General features: G+C 40.8%; 2 protein-coding genes across 4 annotated transcripts in view; one reads left to right on the top strand and one right to left on the bottom strand.

Moving 5' to 3' along the window:
* The window catches only part of OPA1 (OPA1 mitochondrial dynamin like GTPase), a 99,123-nt gene extending 92,023 nt beyond the window's left edge, over positions 1-7,100 (bottom strand). For all 3 annotated transcript variants that reach the window (XM_008009552.3, XM_073023755.1, XM_073023756.1), the window contains exon 1: positions 6,882-7,100. In XM_008009552.3, the coding sequence (XP_008007743.2) occupies positions 6,882-6,913 (32 nt within the window). In that variant the 5' untranslated portion in view covers positions 6,914-7,100. The remainder of the gene's footprint in view (positions 1-6,881) is intronic.
* Positions 7,101-7,257: 157 nt separating this feature from the next.
* ATP13A4 (ATPase 13A4) overlaps positions 7,258-20,625 on the top strand; it is a 191,034-nt gene continuing 177,666 nt past the window's right edge. The window contains exons 1-2 of the mRNA XM_073023753.1: positions 7,258-7,438; positions 14,496-14,693. The gene's annotated coding sequence lies outside the window, so the exon portion shown is untranslated. The remainder of the gene's footprint in view (positions 7,439-14,495; positions 14,694-20,625) is intronic.

Here is a 20,625-nt window from a genome sequence, read left to right as displayed (position 1 = left end):
CATAAAGAATCATTTAGCTGATACAAAGCTGCGACTTGTGAATTCCCTATTAACACCAAAGAAGACGTGTGAGACTCCATAGTGAAACTAAAGATGACTTGTGAGTTCCACACTGAGACCAAATAAGTCTTTATGATGGTGACAGAGAGTGGTGTCAATGGCTAAAGTTTTGGTCAATCTCTCTAAATTGAGGGGCTGACCAAAAGGGGGGAATTGTTAAAGCGAACTAAACATGGCCTGAGAAGGACTCCGTACTTTTATATTTGAATCCTTGTGGACAAACTCTAACCTAGCTTAATAGGAAGACAAAACTGAAAACCTAACTGCATAGTATGCATCTGTAGTAACAGCTGAGTGTTGGCCAATCCCAGCAGCCATACTTCAACCACTCATAGACCACTGAGTGTTCAAACTGCGTTCAAATACGGTAAACACTGAGCTGTAACCAATCTCACTGTTTCTATGTCTCAATTTCGATTCCTGTATGTCCCTTTACCTTTTCTGTCTATAAATTTGTTCTGACCATGAGGCACCCCTGGAGTCTCTCTGAATCTGCAGTGATTCTGAAGACTGCCCAATTTGGGAATCATTTCTTTTCTTTGCTCAATTAAACGCTGTCAAATTTAACTTGTCTGAAGTTTTCTTTGAATACTATATTTTGCCTAAGGTAGAATGACTAGCAAATGGTGGAAAAGACATTGAAACTAGGGTCAGCCAGACAGTAAATCTCAAATTATTTCCACAAGCAACACTTGTGGGCAAGAGTGTGGGAAGCAGCAGATGCAGAAATATATGTGGCCCCAGATAAGAAGCGAAGGTGACATTTTGGATTCCCTGCCACTTCCTCCAGAGCCCCCGGATGATAATGCACCATGCTCTGGTTCAAAACTCTATAGGATGAAGTGTGATGGAGGTTTAATAAACAAAACAAAAAAAAGAAACAAAAAAGAAAACCAAAAATGTAAAAAAATAAAATAAAACAAAAAAGAGAAAGAAGAGCACAGAGATAAGACAATGAAAGGGCAAAAGACCCAAGGAGCTGGCATAGAAGGCTCATAGGAGGAGTAAAACTGGACTGAATATCCAATTGAACAGCCATTGAATACGAGGCTGAGGCTCAACTTTGTTTTGTAGGCAATGGGGAACTACAGAGAGTTCCTGAGTAGAATAAGACTAACGAAACAGTAATTTAAAGAAAATAGTAAAGATAATGTTAGGTCAAAGTGGATCAGAAGGGGAACAAAAAGGTGATCTTATTTCAGTTACCCAGATGTAAGGGGAAGAGCCTAAAGTTAGGTGGCAGCAATGAGAAAGGAAAAGGGAAAAGGAAAGGATATGGGAATGGCAGACTAGGCATAGGAGGAAGGACAAAGGAAAGTCACTAATCATCACAAGGGTTTATCCAGTGTGACCCATGTTATCACTTACAGACCTGAGAAAGAGCTCATGGTTCCACAACATTTAGCTCACCCTTCTTTCAACTACATCCTTACATCATTTAGTCTACTGAGTCAGAAGAACTCTGGTTCCAATCACATTTTCACTGCTTACTAGCTGTGCAGTTAGGGCAAATTATGAATTTCCTAAAGCCTTAGTTTCTTAATCAGTTAAGATGGCATAATAGCTGTATTAGAGAGTCATTGTCAACAATCAATAATCTGATATTTCTTTGTTCTCCTTACCTATTCACATGCTCCTTATCTATTCACCCACTTATCCACCTTAGATTATATGGTTCATCATTTCAATAACTCTTTTGCAAATATTCTAAACTCCCTTGTCCTCTGACTTCTGTGTTTGACTTGTCCAACAAAATACAAACCCTACATGAGCCTTATTGTTTTTCTCTATGCCTGTACCCAGGGAAATAAAGCAGTACTGGAGAAAATCACACCCAACGGCAAGCACATCTCAACAAGGCCCTCAAAATTACTTAACAATCCTACTTCATCTCTCTTAGCAATTCATTCTTCCATTCTCTGCTAGGAGTATTTCTTGTTCTCCAAGCTCTTCTGATCTCCCCTTATCTCTCTTGATCTCCCCCAACTCTCAGTAGATGACCTTGTCCTCTACTTCAGAGAATGGAACCTATTACAATGACACATGTTCAACTTCCTCATATAAAAGCTGTTCACATACTGTATCTCCACCAATCCTCTTCTACCCATAAAATTAAGCGATCTTCCTCCCATTAAAGGTGAATCGCTGTTTGGAATTCTCTTTCCTCCTGCCCTTTGAGGAATCTTAAGTCAAATCTCTCCTCCCATCGTTATTATTTATTTGTGAGACAGGGTATTTATTTATTTATTTATTTATTTTTGAGATAAAGTCTTGCTCTGTTGTCCAAGCTGGAGTGCGATGGCATTATCAGGGCTCACTGCAGCCCTGACTATCTGGGCTAAGTGTGATCCTTCTACCTCAGGCTCACACATAGCTGGGACTAGAGGTGTGTGCCAGCATGCCCAGTTAATTTTTTTTTTAATTTTAGTAGAGACAAGGTCTTGCTATGTTGCCCAGGCTAGTCTCAAACTCCTGAGCTCAAGCGATCCTCCCTTTCAAAGTGCTGGGATTACAGGTGTGAGCCACCACGCCCGGCTATCTCTCATCTTAAAAGGGGAAAAAAAGTACCCCATTTCCCTGCTCTAGCTATTTTATTAAAATAAAAGCCAAACCATCCTGATTTCCATTTCTTTTTTTTTTTTTTTCTTTGAAACAGAGTATTGCCCTGTCGGCCAGGCTGGAGTGCAATGGCTCGATCTCTGCTCACTGCAACCTGCACCTCCGGGGTTCAAGCGATTCTCCTGCCTCAGCCTCCTGAGTAGCTGGGATTACAGGTGCCCGTCACCACACCCGACTAATTTTTGTATTTTTAGTAGAGACGGGGTTTCACCACGTTGGCCAGGCTGGTCTCGAACTCCTGACCTCGGGTGATCTGCTCATCCTGGCCTCCCAAAGTGCTGGATTTACAGGAGTGAGCCACTGTGCCCAGCCTGATTTCCATTTCTCTCACTTCAGTGAAACAGCTCTTACTGAGGGCACCGCAGGCTTCCAATGGCCATTTTGCTCAATTCTGGTTTCATCTAACCTCTCAGCAATTCCTGACAACGCTGACACCTCCTCACTGTTGAAACTTCCTCTTCCTTGGGCAGTCTCTAGTTTTACCTGTATCTCACTGGCCACTCATTTTCAGTATCCTCAACTACCTTGGAAACGTTGGGAACTCATCAGGGCTTAGACCTAACGTACTTCTCACTCTCCCTAGGCAATCTCATCTACACTCATTTCCTCCATTACCATCTACATACCCATGTTTCTCAAAATTAGGTCTAATATAGTTAAGTTCCCCATTTTGGTCAGCACCTCAATTTAGAGAGATTGACCAAAACTTTAGCCATTGACACCACTCTCTGTCACCATCATAAAGACTTATTTGGTCTCAGTATGGAACTCACAAGTCATCTTTAGTTTCGCTAGGAGTGTCACACGTCTCTTTGGTGTTAACAGGGAATTCACAAGTCGCAGCTTTGTACCAGCTAAATGATTCTTTATGTTCTTGATGATCCAGTTGGAGCAAGACCATTCAACTGTCAATGTATAGCTGCATACAAAACATTTAAGACTTGAGGGTATACAGCATGCCAAGGGAACTATTATTGTGACTATTAAGAGGATACCATCAAAATGCCAACGCGTACTCCTTGTTGTTATTCAAAAACAGCAATCAAAGAACAATAGAAAGTGTACAGAATTAAACATGTCTTTAAGAGTTTAATAAATGTTTTTAAAAGTTCATGGAAATGAAAGTTGCACTACTCAGTGCTAGGTGCCCTCTAAAAAGAAAAATAAAAATAAAAAATTTAAGTTGCCACCTAATGTGGTGGCTCACGCCTGTAATCTCGGCATTTTGGGAGGCCAAGGTGAGACGATCACCTGAGCCCAGGAGTTCAAGGCCAGCCTGGACAAGATGGCAAGACCCTGTGTTAAATAAATAAATAAATAAATAAAGTTGCAATGGCCAGTATTAAAAAAAATCAACAGTAAAACCATAAAATGAATTAAGGAAATTTCCTAGGACATAAAAAGCAAAGAAAAAAGGTGAAAAACATAAAAGGAAAGTTAAGTTATGCAGAGATGTAGGAATGTGGTATCCAAAGGGAGCGGGAGGATGGGGGCGGAAGGCATCCCGTGGGATGAACAACAGGATCTACTGGAATTCAGGAAGAAAGTACTGAAGCTTCTAGATGCAGTATGTTTTGTATCTTATCCTTTAAGATTATGTTAGGGTTGACTTACAATGTAAATAATTGGTACAGATACATATATAATTTAAAAATAAAAAAGTGTGCATACATACATAGGGTACATGTATGCTTTTCCTTTTAACAGACGATGAGTAAAGGTCTTATTTTGGAAATCACGGACATAACAGATCAATCTAAGAGGACCACTATCCACCTAAGAGATGTCTAGAAAGAAAAAGAACACGAAAAATGAAAGGAAGAAAATAAAAAAATAAGAGAAAAAAACTTCTCAGAAATGAAGAAAGATAAAGGGAAAGGCCCATTGAGTGAGCCAAGTCACATGAGTAGCAAAAGAAAAGAAAACCAAACCCACATCTGGTCCAAGCCTTGAGAAATTTAGGATAATGGATAAAGACCCTAAGAGGTTCCGTGAAGGGAAAAACAAGATAATCATGAAGACGAAAAAATCAGATTGTCATGAGAATTCTCAGCAGCACCAAACACTTACATTAGAAGAAAATGTAGCAATGCCTTTACAGTTCTAAAGGAAAAGAATTTTGAATATAGACTCCAATATTCAGTCAAAACCAAAAATCAAATATGATGCAAAATAGGTTTCCCCTAGAAATCAACTACTCTCTTGTTCAATGACCATCACTTTTAATCAATATATCATTTCCTGATAAGTAATTCTTTTAAAAATAATTTTACACAAATTATTTATTGCACCCAAATAAATGTTAGTATTGATCTTTTCACATGTCCATGAGCACGCATTTATATATGTATGTCAAAAAAAATGCTTATGCTCTCATCTGTTAGGGAGCAGGAATTTAACTGTATTCTTTCACAACATGCAAAGGAACGATAGCAAAAGACAGATTCCAGAGTTTGGGGCTTCTGGTTTCCCACATCTCTACTTCTTTAGGTAGCTAAACTGTGCCACCACCAGGAGACATTTTTAAGCCATGACTCAATAGTATCCATGGTAACTTTAGAAATAATTTAGCCCAATGACATCCAATTAAATAAATACCACTTACAAATCAGTGTGTTTTAAAATTCCATCTTTGTAGTTCTTCCTATACACCTTAATTGCTCCAACAGAGAATGCTGTCTTCTGCAGTCTTTTCTCTTTTTATTTAAAGAAAATCAGATACGTTTCCCCGCTAAATATTGAGAAGTAGAAATGCAAAGGTTGTAAATAACTTACTTTAATACCAAGGGCTGTGAACTTACTCAAAGACTAAAATTCCGTGAGATTAAAAATACCTATGCAATAATTCTAATTAACTAACACCGTTAACTATTGTATCTCGTCTAGTTCTGCATTTTGGACTCCAGTATATAAAACAAATTGGGCCGGGTGCGGTGGCTCACGGCTGTAATCCCAGCACTTTGGGAGGCCGAGGAGGGTGGATCACACGAGGTCAGGAGTTCCAGACCAGCCTGGCCAAAATGGTGAAACTCCGTCTCTACTAAAAATACAAAAATTAGCCAAGCGTGGTAATGGGCGCCTGTAATCCCAGCTACTAGGGAGGCGGAGACAGGAGAATTGCTTGAACCCGGGAGGTGGAGGTTGCAGTGAGCGGAGATCGCGCCACTGCACTCCAGCCTGGACGACAGAGCGAGACTCCGGCTCAAAACAAAACAAAACAAAACTAAACTAAACTAACAAATACATTCCATTCCTTATAAACACGATAAATTATCTACAACACTTAAAAAGGTCTAGAAAAAATTCAAGGCAAGTGTTTAGAAGTTAATTCAGGAAAACCACGTTTTTCCAATTTTGCTTGATGCATATTACTTCCTACCAAATGCCTTCAACAATGAGCTAAGCTTGAAGGTATCTAAGGATATTAGAACAAAAGTTCCTATAAAATCCAATTTAAACTCATTACAATGCATATAGTAACCCACAGAAATGAAAAGATTTCTATGATTTTCTTTTTAGAATTAAACCAGCCCAGGGCAACAATGATTGAACGGTGGTGCCACGTTCACCACCTTGCATCAAAAAGCAAGTCTCCCTCTCTACACACTGAAACAAGCTGCTATTGAAAGGGCATCTCGAATCCCCACCTCTGACACCGTGTGCGTCACTGCTCTAGTTCTGACTCCTATCAGCGGGCTAGGGAAAGAGACGGACGCCCCTTTACCCGACAGAAGAGCCCAGGTACCTGAAGATGCAATGTACGCATGGCGTGGAAATGGAAGAAAAAGAAGACAGCGAGAGTTAGGAGAAATGTGGAGAGAGGTGACTCATGGACAGAGACAAACCTGGCATGGAGAGAACAGAAAAAAGGCAAAAAAGGCAACCAGAGACAGACAGAACACTGAGGACACAAGAGTCTAAAGGGCAGAGACAAAAGGACAATAGAGACAGGCCAAGACTGAGAGGCGTCCAGAATTTTCGGGTTGGATAGGGCCAGAGACAAGGGCCAGAATTGAAGCCCGCTCCGAACGTAAGCCCAGGCAGGGCTCCTGTCATTCTGGGTCCTTAAGAACATCTGGGAATTCTCCAACTGCGCTCGGCCTGGCCTGAGAGTTATCTGCACATTTTGGACATAGAGATAAGACAACCCCACTCTCAAGAGGCCCCAGAATTAACAGGGCCAGATTAGAGCCTGCACTTACCAGGCCACAGCGGCCCGACGTAGTCGCCACATCCCGCCAGCGGGGAGGTCACGCAGGCGCCGAGACGGCCACGCGGGAGCCCCCGTGTGAGCCCCAGCCCGGCTCCCGGTCCAGGAATGACCCAGGAAGAGGCGTTCAGTAGCAAGGGCACAGAGCCGCGGCACAGGCCCTCCCAATGGCGCATGGACTTCCGCAAGAGCCTGACAGGCACCCGTACTCAGTCCGTCACGGAAACAACCACTTCACCCTTTCTAGGAGGGCAGCACGAACGGTCCGCGGGGGACTAGCGCATGCGCATAGTGCATCGGGAACGGACTGGCGCAATCCATCGCCTGTCACGTGGCCCCGCCCTCTTGCTTCCGGTTTGGAATTCAGAATTAGCCTTGAGGGTTGGAGATTTGGGCAGGGGAGGGAACGAGAGTTGGGCGGGGACGGGAAGGGCTAAAGGCGTGGAATCGGAAGTGGTGAATGCTCACCGGGAGCCATGAATTTATTAAGAGTTGGATATTGAGGGAGCACGAAGGAAACGAAGCACGAAGCACGAAGGAGAGTGCAAGGTGAAATACAGTAATAGATTAATACAAACTAATTCTTGCACATTTGCCTACCTTCTTTGTTGGGCATCTTTGTTTGAAAGCACTTTCACATTCTGCGGGCAATCTTGGGAGGTGAGAAGCAAGAGGAAGAGTCGTGGATAGGCCAAGTCCCTTAGAATCTCTGAGGATCAGGTCGGAAAGGGACTTCACTCAATTAGGCCAGTAACGGGTTTGGAATAAGCTTGTGTAGTTTATAAAAGGCATCAAAATGATTTGTTCATTAACTGTTTAAACAAACTTTCTTCTGGATTTTAAGCCCATCAGTTTGTTGAAATGGTCCTCGTCAAGGCCTCCGCCAGCTCCCTATTGTTTGTGGCCACTGAGCCTGCCGCAGCATTCAGCTGAGATGCCAGTGCTGAGCACTCCTTCAGCCACTTTTTCTCTTGGCTCTCTGGATGTCACGTTCTCCTTTTTGTCCGGAACTGCTGCTCCCAGGCCCCTTTGCTGGCTCCCCTCCCAAATTTCTCAATGTTGGACAGGCCCAGATGTCAGCCAGCCATCTTGAGCTCCTCTCCCTCTCTATCTGCATTCTCTCCTTCAGTAATACAAGTCGGCTTCATGGCTTTAAATGCTCCTTTTCCTTTCCAACACAAACCTTTTATGTTTTAAAGGGAAACTAGAGCCCATAAAAGGGATGCGGCCTGTGAAAGGTTAGGAAGCCAAGTTTTAGGGACTAAAATCAAAGGGTCCTGTGCATCCTTTTTACTTCAGGCACTTTTCATCTCCTCCTTGCTACCCACCCCACGCCCAACCCACCCATGCCACACACATATACAAATACACAGAGCATACAGAAAATTCCTTTTCCCTTCATTGTCAGAATCATAAGTCTGGACCCATGCACTCACAATATCACCAAGTGTAGACCTAGTCGTTGGCAGAACAATTCCCTAATGCGGGACTCCTGGAATTTTCTTTGTTTATTGTGGTGACTGTTTCAATGGCAGGTCCAGTTAGCAACTTGCTGTACCCCCCTATGCAAACTGTAGATCTTCCTGGGATTGTAGGCTTGTACAAATAGTGTCTTTGTAATCATTACTTCCTTGTTATTTTAGAAAATAAGAGAAACCAAAAGACTTGAACAACAACAACAAAAAAGAAAAATTAAGGATAAAAGACTTTAACCACAAAAAAAGGAGAAACTTACCTCCATCACCATTTATATGTGGTTATCATTATGTTTTATGAAGCCCTTGTTTTGCAATTCTACTTCTAGGCATTTATCCTGTGGAATCATTCCCACATATGCAAAGATGTATGCATGATGATGTTTATTTCTCTACTGTATGAAATGGCAAAAGATTGGAATCAATATAAATGTCCATGTATAGAAACTAGACAATAAATTACATCCATACTAGCCATGAAAACCTATGCTTTAGGTCTGTATGTCCTGATAACGAATAATCTCCCATATATACATAGTATTGCCATGAGAAGAGGGCAAACTGTTGTATAACAAAACTGCCACCATTGGACCAAATTCAGCCCACAGACCTGTTTTGATTGAACGGTGTTGGCCTATCCGGTGTTTTTAAAATAGTACTACGTTTGGGCCGGGCACAGTGGCTCATGCCTGTAATCCCAGCATTTTAGGAGGCCGAGGCAGGCAGATTGCAAGGTCAGGTATTTGAGACCAGCTTCGCCAATATGGTGAAACTATGTCTCTACTAAAAATAAAAAAATTAGCCAGCTATTCAGGAGGCTGAGGCAGAAAAATCACCAGTCTGGGTGACAGAGTGAGATCACCAGCCTGGGAGACAGAGTGAGACTCCATCTCAAAACAAAACAAAACAAAAACTACATTTGTTGCCAAAATAAAAATCAAGAAATTTCACATTTTAAAAAAATCATAAAAATATCAGGACTCCTAACAACATCAACCTTCAAATCTTACATACAAAAAATGTCTTGGAACCAGGAGCCAAGTAGTAGTGTTATCCTTCAGGCACTCATGTCCTCTCCAGTAGGTCAAACTCCCTCATCTTTCCGAAATTGAACACATGAATTGCTATTTATCATGAAGCTTGTGCTTCTACTTTTCTTAGTAAAAATCAAGAGGAAAGGGAACTACTACTTGTATTGAAACTGCCTTGGCAAAATTATGACAAGAGGAATCTGACATAGTTGACTCCATCTTCCTTCTGACCTCCAAGCTGTCCTTGGTCATTCCTGGACTTAAGCCAATTGAACTTTGGGGAGGAATGTAGTTTATAGTTTAACTTGGAAGAAAGGATTATAATAGCCGCTTCCTAAAGCTAACTACCTCCTTGCTCAGGGACCAAAAACCACCTTTGTAAGAAAGGCCAAGAGAATAGGATCATGAGAGGGGCCTGAACTGTGCTAAGATGTAGGTATAGTTTCTATAGTCCCTTACTGCTCAGGAATCAATGTGGCCAGAGGTCACAAGATTTGTGACTTCCCCAATTGCTCCTATAGATAACATCATTACTATAGAATCTAGGACTGTTATTTTTTGCGGTATCTTTCAGACTCACGCCATAGAGACTTATGACTCATGACTCAGGTGATCCTGTGGCCCCACCCAGAGGTGGACTCAGTACACAGGGAATGTTCTCCTATTATTTCATCCCCAACCAGTCAGCAGCACCCATTCCCTACCCCCTTGCCCACTACATTGTCCATAAAAACCCCTAACCTCAGAGCCCTCAGGGAGAGTGATTTGAGTGATAACTCCATTCTCCTGCGTAGGCTGGCCTTGAATCAATTAAACTCTTTCTATTGCGATGCCATGGTCTCAGTGAATGGATTTTGTCTGTGCAGTGAGCAGGAAGATCCTGTTGGATGGTTACAATATCAAAAGTGAGAGAAAATGAAGGACTGAGAGGGTCAGCCATTTCCAAAATAAGGAGAAAGAGTGGGTTTTTTTTTGTTTTGTTTTGTTTTGTTTTGGCAAAAGAACACAAGTATGCAAGTAAATCATATGATGTTGAAAGAATACAATTTAATATGACATTATACAACAGACACACTTGCATTACTCATTTATGTTACATATCTAACCCACGGAAACATTGGAGCTGATAAGTCCTAGTGAAGGGCAGAGTCAAGGAAGGTCTTGAAGATAGTGGTTCATGAGTGGGAGGGAGACTTACATATATTGTAAACCCTTTCGTACTCTGAACTTGTGTATTAATTACTTGTAAAAACATGGTTAAAATATTTTTCTGATCCAGAAGTCATGAAATAATTTTACTACGTTAGACTAAAATTTTATGTTCAGCTAGGAATTGAGCAATTCACCAGGTAAAACTCAAACTATTTACCTTAGCAGGAAAAGGGACCCTTTCAGAATTATCCAACAAATCAGGAATTTTCAGAAAGGAAGGTAATGAGAGATGTGAATGGAAATGGAAATATTTAAAATTGATTTCCTAAGTTTTATATTTACATTTTTACAGAAAAGCTTTTGCAAAGTTCTTCCTGGGAGATCTCCAAGTTCCTTAACACTGTACTCTTCCTCTGTGGTTTCCTGGAGAAGCCAACAATTAGCTGCAGTTACACATATTTGCACCATCATCATTATCAAACTCTCCCCATCCCTCAGAAAAGCATGTTATAATCCTCATTAACAAACATTTACGGTCGCTTCCTATGAACCCTAGTCTGAGGATATATACATATAATTTTTTTTTTTTTTTTGAGACAGAGTCTCGCTTTGTCGCCCAGACTGGAGTGCAGTGGTGCAATCTCGGCTTACTGCAACCTCCACCTCCCGGGTTCAAGTGATTCTCCTGCCTCAGTCTCCTGAGTAGCTGGGATTACAGGTGCATGCCACCTCGCCTGGCTAATTTTTTGTACCCTACAAACACTCCAGGCTGGAGTGCAATGACGTGATCTCAGCTCACTGCAACCTCTGCCCACTGGGTTCAAGTGATTCTCCTGCCTTGGTCTCCTGAGTAGCTGGGATTACAGGTGCCTGCCACCACACCCAGCTAATTTTTTTGTGTTCTTGGTAGAGATAGGATTTCACCATGTTGGTCAGTCTGGTCTTAAATTCCTGACCTCAAGTGAGCCACCTGCCTTGGCCTCCCAAAGTGATGGGATTGCAGACATGAGCCACTGTGCCTGGTCAAAACTGATAATGTTTTAAGAAACAGTAACAAAGTTTGTGAATTTGTGTTCAGCTGCATTCAAAGCCATCCTGGGCCACATGCAGCCCGCAGGCTGCAGGATGGACAAGCTTGATTTAGAGCATCCATTTATATGATACTCTAGACCAGGAAAAATAGATATGGAGGGCGGGGAGGAACATTGGAGAACTTTCTAGAAACATGGAAACGTTCCATATCATGATAGCAGTCTTGGTTACATGAACACATCCATTTGTCAGAATGGATAGTGAAGATCTGTTCATTTAAAATTTTAGATTTGTATATGTACATTTTACATTTAAAAAAAACTATGAAGAGTGATTACATGAGGAGGATGGGAAGTGGGTAGGGGTTAGATGAAGCAAGAATCACAAAAGGTTAATAACCATGGAAGGTGGGCAGTGGGTATATGAGAGTTCATTATACTTTTCTGTTCACTTTGCATGTATTGAAAGTTTACATTATAAACATTTTAAAATGTATCTTTTTTTGTTAAAAAAAAAAGATACAAAGAAGCATACAGAAGAAAAATGAAATGGACCCAACAGAAGATAGCCTCTTTAGTATAGAGATGAGGAGCAGAAGGTGAGCATAAAAGGCAAAGAGCCTTGTGTGCTGTGTGGAATTTATTCCGGCTTGTGTTCATTTCCTATTGCTGCTATAACAAATTACCCCAAATTAGTGGCTTAAAACAGAACAAATTTATGATCTTATAGTTCTGAAGGTCAGAAATAAGAAATGAGTCTCTAGGGAAGAATCGTTTTCTATTTTTCCTTTTCCATTTTTGAGAGGCTGCCCACATTTCTTTGCTTGTGCCTCATTTCTGTCTTCAAAGCCAGCAGTGACTGGTCAAATCTTTCTAACACCACATCACTCTAATGCTAACCCTTCCACCTCTGCTTTCCACATGTAAGCATCCGTGTGATTTGATCAGCCTACCTAGATAATCAAGGATAATCTTCCTATTCTAAGGTCAACTGGTCCGCAAACTTATTTACCCTTTGCCATATGCACAGCTTCTGGTGAGGATTCAGACTTCTTTGTGGGGAGATTCTGTGTAATGATTTATCTCTGATATGGAATATGTTAGTGTGATGGGGTGGGGAAAGGGGAGGAAAGAATCAGTTTATACAGCCACACCTGGAACTAGCTGTAGTTTTAAAATTGTACTTCTAATCGTTGTTTAGAAATCCTCTGTTTAACATTTTTTTAAAAAACTATTTTTATACCTTTTCTGGAATCTACTGCATGTCAGAAATTTCATTTTGTTTTGCAGTGACACTTTTGCCTTTTCCTGCTTTTTAAGTAGTTTTAAGGATTTACTCTTGAATTATAAAACTTGAAATATTTCCTTTACTTATTTGTATTGCTTACTGTGCTTGTATCTTAGAGGTCATCTTTCATTATACTGAAGATGCCAACTTATTGTCTGATTTTTTTTCTTGTCCCTGTAATAAATTCAGAGATACAATCTTCCTTTGGATCTTTCTATTATAACAACTATTATGATTATATGCATAGTAAATACTGATTTAGTGTGCCAGGTACTAGGCTACTCCTCTACATATGAGATCTCCTTCTATTATTTGATACAATATTTTTTACAGCTATCATCTTGTTTTTTCTTGTCATCCTGCTATTTATTTATTTATTTTATTTTATTTTTGTTTTTTGAGATGGAGTCTCACTCTGTCGCCCAGGCTGGAGTGCAGTGGTGCGATCTCGGCTCACTGCAACCTCCGCCTCCCGGGTTCAAGCGATTCTCTTACCTCAGCCTCCCAAGTAGCTGGGATTACAGGCGCCCACCACCACTCCTGGCTAATTTTTGTATTTTTAGTAGAGATGGGGTTTCGCCATGTTGGCCAGACTGGTCTCGAACTCCTGATCTCAGGTGATCTGCCTGCCTTGGCCTCCCAAAGTGCTGGGATTACACGCTTGAGCCACCGCACCCAGCCCCTCCTTTATTTTTATGTAGTAAAGTATGTATTGACCATAACTATGCCCTTTAATTCTACTCCAGAGTGATTATTCCTTTATGATTCTGGCTAGAGGGTTTTCATTGTTATACATATATATATTATATATAAAATATATACATATATTATTAATATATACATATATTGTAAGTATATAGATGTATATAGGTATATATTATAAGTATATACATATATACATATACACATATATGTGTATATACTTATATGTATAAATAAGTATATACATGTATATACATACAGTGTATATATGTATATACAGTATAGTATATATGTATATATAATATAGTATATCTATTATATATAGTAGATATGTATATATTGTAAGTATATACATGTATATATTATATGTGTGTATATGTATGTAAAAGTATACATATGGCCGGGCGCGGTGGCTCACACTGTAATCCCAATACTTTGGGAGGCTGAGGCGGGCGGATCACAAGGTCAGGAGATGGAGAACATCTTGGCCAACATGGTGAAACCTCATCTCTACTAAAAATACAAAAATTAAGTGGGCGTAGTGGTGTGCGCCTGTAATCCCAGCTACTCTGGAGGCTGAGGCAGGAGAATCATTTGAACCCTGGAGGGGGAGGTTGCAGTGAGCCGAGATCATGCCAGTGCACTCCAGCCTGGGCCACAAGAGCAAAACTCTGTCAAAAAAAAAAAAAAGGAAACAGAAAAGAAAAGTATAAATATATAAGTGTATATGTATATATTATATATATATGATAAAGTCTTTTCAGCTATTTTAGTATCAGTTAGAAAAACTGTGCCAGGGATTGCTAATCTAATACGTTACTGGCTACGAACATGTGGCCCCATTGTCAGCGTTCACACTGAAGCCTTGCTTCAGCTGTACCAACTCCTGAAGTGAGATACATTCTCGATTTATGTTATGTTTTCCAGACTTCTCTCTTCTGTCCTCATTGAAAAGGCAGCCAGCTTTTGTAACCTTGCCTTGGGGATGTTAGCAGGAGAAATGTTGGCAATTCAAGGCTCTTCTGGTTTTATAAGAAAACCAGGTTTTGCTGGGAGGCCTGGAGTAGAAGAGAGGGCCTCGGAGAAGCAAAAATGGGAGGAGACATGCCTAGAGATCAGGAAGAGGTAAGTGTTTTCCCTTCAGTGTCCCTTCCTAACACTCTCTTGAGAGGTTTCAGGCTCCTAAATAATTCATGCCACCTAAACATAATCAGATTCATCAGATTCGAAGAGATGAGGAGTGCTAGAAATTTGGGGGACTTCAGGGATTACCTGTGACTACTAAGCATAAAGAACTATTTTCTATGCACTTGGTTCTTTCGTCCGTTACGTTTGTATGGTGGAAACACTACACATATAATGAGGTACTGCTGCGCCTCTCTTTCTAACTCTGTGCAGTGACATGTGGCTGCTATAGCTTGAAACTCGTTATGGTGGCAGCATTCCCACCGTAGAAATCAGCACACACTACAAATCAGGGCTTGATTTGTTTTTTGTTGATTATCTAATCTTAAGAAAGTGATGGAAAAAAATAATACTACAGATTAAATTTTAAAGTGTATTCTGTCTGTGGTTTTACATTGTGAATAACAGAGAATTGAGAAAATATTCTCTCAGTGTTTGAAAACTATTATCTAATTCAGTAAAGAAGTCTTGCACATCTTCATTAATTTAAATTTTCCTAATGTACGTTTTCATTGTTTTACTAATGTGCAGGAAAATACAACCCATATTCATGTCAGAGCTAAACTCATAGGTTAGTGATGTGAGCAGCTTCTTTGTTGAAATAGATAGGATAGATAGTAATGAAGCATTTATTCACAGTAAAATTTGTAAGAAACGTGCATATGAACACACTGATTTTGGAAGAGCCCGTTGTTAAACACTTACCCATATACCATTGTTTGAGCAGCACACCCCTGCTTTTCTTCCCTCTGTTTCAACCTTCCCATCATTAAAAGCTTTTGCAATTTAGTTTTTTCTTTCTGTTTTGAAGTTTCTCTGCCTCTTACAATTTATAATCTTTTAAGCCAATGTCATGTTCACAATTGCACCTTCCCTTTCCTCCCCACCCCCCGGTTCTGAGGTTTTTCTCCCCCTTCTTGGAGGTATTTTTTGCTCCATACTCTGGTTCATTTCCATTTTGCTTCTGTTTTTGACTAAAAACAATCCCTACCTTCATCCTACTCTGTAACTTGGCCTGTACAATAAAAAATATATATACTAGGCTTTGAGAAATTCTGCATGGTGATTCTTCTTAATAGTACCTACACCGAACTAGTTTCTAGCTTGCTAGCATCCTCCTCTGTAAGAGTGAGTCAAATTGTGTGCCTTGCAAAGGGACCAGCTCCCGTATCTTTGATGCTCATTGTCACAAGCTGTTGACAGTCTCCTTTTTCTCTCATACTTTCTATGGTCCTAAGAATCCTTGGTGGTAGGAAGGGCCAAGATAAACCAAGTTGAGGTTATATCCTACGACAACTGCTCTAATCCTGGTCCAACTCACAAACACCACCAGAACAACGGGACCTACTCTCTCCCCGTTTGGAGGCCCACCTAAACAGCAGTGGTGCTTGTGTTTAGAGAAGGCAAAATTAATCCACTTTCTGCAGTCAATTTACCAGGCTATATCAGCAGGAGAGGTTGTAGGACTCCACAGCTCTCAAGAAGCGCTTAGCAAATAGATTGGATTCACATGTTTATATAAAATAAACACACACACTAGAACTTCTTCCTTTTTACTTTAACGTATCTAGTTTGCCACTTTGTTCCTTAACTGAGATGAAATTTAGGGTGAGATTTAGACAAACAGAAAGAATGGAGAAGAAATACTGGAAGGACATGTGTGGTAAATTTGGGGTTCAATGGCCATTTTAGGCATGTCCTTCTGTATCATTCTATTACCATGATGTTATGATATTTGCTAATATATGTATCTCGTTATAAAATTAGTTAATGTATGGGCACTCAGAGTAGGGCTTGACATGTAGTGTGCATTCAGTGATTGTATCAGTTGAGGTAGAATGGGATACGCTGCTTGAGCAAGCAAACCACCAAATCTCAGGGACTTAACACAATACGGGGTCATTCCCTTCTCACATGGCAGTCTGATGTGCATTGGGAGCTCTTGCAAAGGCAAGAGACTGAAGACCCAGGTTGTTCCCAGCTACTCCCTCTGAAACATGTGGCTTCCAAGGTCACTTTGGAGAGCACAGAGGATTGTCTGAGATGATTTGTAAGGACTGGCATAGAAATGACTTACTTCATTTCTCCCCACATCCTGTGGGCCAAAACCTAGTCATATGGCCAACTTAACCACAGGTAAAACTGGGAGCAATAGCAGAAAACACAGAGTGTTGTTTAGACTGCCTAACTCCGCCACCAAAAGCACTACTTATAGTAAGAATAGAAATATATATATATGTATATCAATACATATAGATTCCTATTGCAGCAGGTTTGCTTCCAGAACACAGGTGTCATGAAAACCACCCCCTAAAAGCCAAAATGGGAAAGAAAAAGACCCATATCAACATTGTCACCATTGGACACGTAGATTCGAGCAGGTCCACCACTATTAGCCATCCAATCTACACATGTGGTGGCATCAAAAAGAACCACTGAAAAATTTGAGAAGGAGGCTGCTGAGATGGGAAAGGGCTTCTTCCACTGTTGGGTGTTGGATAAACTGAAGGCTGAGTGTGAATGTGATATTACTTACCATTGATACCTCCCTGTGGAAATTGGAGACCAGCAAGTGACTATCGCTGATGCCTCAGGCCAGAGAGACTTTATCAGAAACCCGATTACAGGGACATATCGGGTTGTCTGTGTTGTCCTGATTATTGCTGCTGGTGTTGGCAAATTTGGAGCTGGTATCTCCAAGAACGGACAGACCATGCCCTTCCGCCTTACACACAGGGGTGAAACAACTAATTGTTGGTGTTAACAAAATGGATTCCACTGAGCCATCCTATAGCCAGAAGAGATAGGAGGAAATAATTAAGGAAATCAGCACATACATTAAGAAAACTGGCTACAATCCAGCCAGGATAGTATTTGTGTCAGTGTCTGTTTGGAATGGGGAGAATGTGGACTTTGAATGTCCAAGCATAGGAGAAGATGGGTGTCCCAGCTCCCAGGGGGAGAAAGGGGGAGGGGAAGAGAGAGACAGAGGGTATTTTCCTTTCCTCTGCCTTTTTGTTCTGTCCAGGAACTCGGTGACTGGATGGTGCCTGCCCACATTGAGTGAGGGAAGATCTCCCTTACTCAGTCCCTGCTTCAAAAACCAGTCTCTTTCAGAAGCATCCTCTTGGATACACCCAGAAGTAATGCTTTACCAGCTGTCATGTTATCTCTTAATCCAGTCAAGTTGACGCATAAAATTAACCACCACACTCTATAATGGGAGAATGACTTAATTTTATTTTTCATACTGAGAGAACCACCAAAATGGCAACAGTTGCTTCCCAGAAACCAACTAAATGAAGGTGTACCGTTAAAATTAAGTTTATTTAAATAAATGCAATAGATAGATAGATGCATAGATAGATATAGATATAGATGTTTTTGAGATGGAGTCTTGCTCTGTTGCCCAGGCTAGAGTACAATGGTTTGATCTCATCCCACTGCAACCTCCGCCTCCTGGGTTCAAGTAATGCTTCTGCCTCAGCCTCCTGAGTAGCTGGGATTACAAGCACACACCATCACACCTGGCTACTTTTTGTATTTTTAGTAGAGACAGGGTTTCACCATGTTGGCCAGGATGGTCTCGAACTCCTGACCTCAAGTGATCCACCTGCCTCGGCCTCCCAAAGTGGTGGGATTACAGGAGTGAGCCACCACGCCCAGCCCAAGAAATGCAATATTTATTATGCACTTGAGTTTGCAGTCTGAAAGTTGAGAATTTGTTCCATTAAAACATATTGTCTGTTCAGAGAGAATAAAAGAGATGGAAGTGTTTTTAATTTTCAGAACTGTTTCATGTAAGTGTTAATAAAGCCTCACTGTTTGAAAGCACTGGAAGAAAAGGTTATCATGAGATACAGTCTTCTGTATGTTAGATTGCAACATAGAGATCTGTTTGATAAAGGGTGGACTTGAAAATGAGTCCTACTTCATTAGCAAAGAAGTCACCAGAATTACCGTGCTCTTGCGCTCACCCTCCCGGTACCTCAGGACTACAGGTTTAGAGCTTCCAGTTCCACTAGAGCACAGTGTAGACAATGTGGTTTCCTAATACAAAGTTTTCAGCAAAATGTAATAAAAATGCGATGTTAATTGTATACGTTGTATAATACGAATACAAAATACAGTGTTCCGCTTTGTACTTTTTTAAGTTCAGAGAAATGTAATCATTTTCTCAAGATCACAAAGTAGGTTGGTGGTATTGTTAGATGTTCTGTGAGTTTTGAGCTGGATTTTAAGGGATGAATGTGAGATTTAGATAGATGAAAGGTGAAAAGGCATCTCAGAAGAGAGAGTGGTGAGAATAAAGGTGCAGAAGAAAGAAAACCATTTGCCAAGTATGCTTAGGGCTCAATAAGCAAACCATTTGACCAGATGAGTAGTGGGAGAGAAGACTGGAGTGTAGGTCCAGAACAGATCACAGAGTGCTGTGAATGATGTCACATTACGTTTGGATTTGTTTTGAAAGGTAATGTATGCATAATTTCTTTGCAGGGAAGCACTGTAATCCAAATAGGAGGTTGCTCTACCAGTGGATGTAGTGTTGGTTATAGGTGGAAGACTAAAACCAGAAGGCCTGTTAGGAGGGCAATGCATTTATCCGAGTGTATTTTGACGTGGATTACTATCATGGAGTCAACAATGACGCTGAGGTTTTGAGCTTACATTGCTGAGTTTTCACTTTCTCATGTTAAGGCTGAAAGATATTTTTTCAGAATGAAACTTTGAGGTCCTGCTTCTTTTTCCTTTCTTTTTTTGAAAGCATCCATTCTATCTTGATTGCCAGAACATTCATCCTTCCTTTATTCCAGCAGTGTCTGTGCCAGTGGTGGAGGCACCGATATCTACATGGACCATTCTGTAGGATGCTTTGATGAGTTGTTTTTTTCTACTTAGCCCCCAGCTCGGGTCCTTCAACCCTTCCAGAGATTCTGTGAGCTGCCCACTACTACCTCATACCTTCCTTTTCTGCTCAATTTCTCCAGAGTTAGTTTCTGTTACTTGCAATTAAGAACTTTAACTGATTAGTTTTTCTTATTTGATGCTGTAACCTAGAGGTTAATTAGAATCACCCTCTTCCTGATAATTTACGTAAGATGGATTCGAGCCACATTCCATGGATCGTGGAAAGTCTAATGTCTTCAAGATTCCTGTACTTCCTGCAGGGGGCTTAGGCTTTCATGGACACCTTTGATTCAGATCTTTGGCTTCCTCTAAATCAGGACTCCTCAATCTTGGCACTATTGACATTTTAGGCTGGAAAATTTTTCCTGGTGGATGGCTAGGCTGTGCACTGCAGGATTCTTGACAGCATCCCTGGCTTCTGCCCACGTGGTGCCAGTTGCTGTCCTTCTTCCCTGCCCCATCCCAGTCCTCGTCCCAGTCAAGATAATCAAAAGTGCCTTAGGAAATTATCAGGTATTCCTTGGGGGGCAAAATCACCTCTGGTTGAAAATCACTACGTCTAAATTAATTCCGTTTAGGAAGTGGCATCTGTTATCCTTCGTCTCTACCAAGTCAGCCTATGAGTGGCACTCAGATACTTAAAAAAAATTCCACCTAAATTTAAAAACAAAACAGAAATGTCACAAAAGTTATCTATACTAGTAGCAAACTTTATGGACATTTTGGAGACATAGGGATTTTCAGGTATTTTAGTAATTAATTAGAAAAACTGCGCCAGAGACTGCTAATCTAATAGAGATTTTCCCCATGGATATACAATCAACATCAAATTTGTTAGATGCCTGTGTTTTTAAAAAGCCTTTCAGTTACTTTTGAAACTTGATCTCTGTTCCCTGGCCACATTTCTCGCCTCTCCTTCATTTCTCTTCCCTTATTTCTACTTGCTTCTCTATTCTCTGCTCTT

Source organism: Chlorocebus sabaeus, chromosome 15 (assembly GCF_047675955.1).
Source record: "Chlorocebus sabaeus isolate Y175 chromosome 15, mChlSab1.0.hap1, whole genome shotgun sequence".
Lineage (NCBI taxonomy): Eukaryota > Metazoa > Chordata > Mammalia > Primates > Cercopithecidae > Chlorocebus > Chlorocebus sabaeus.
Note: the sequence above shows the minus strand (reverse complement) of the source record. Positions and strands in the feature narration are given on the sequence as shown.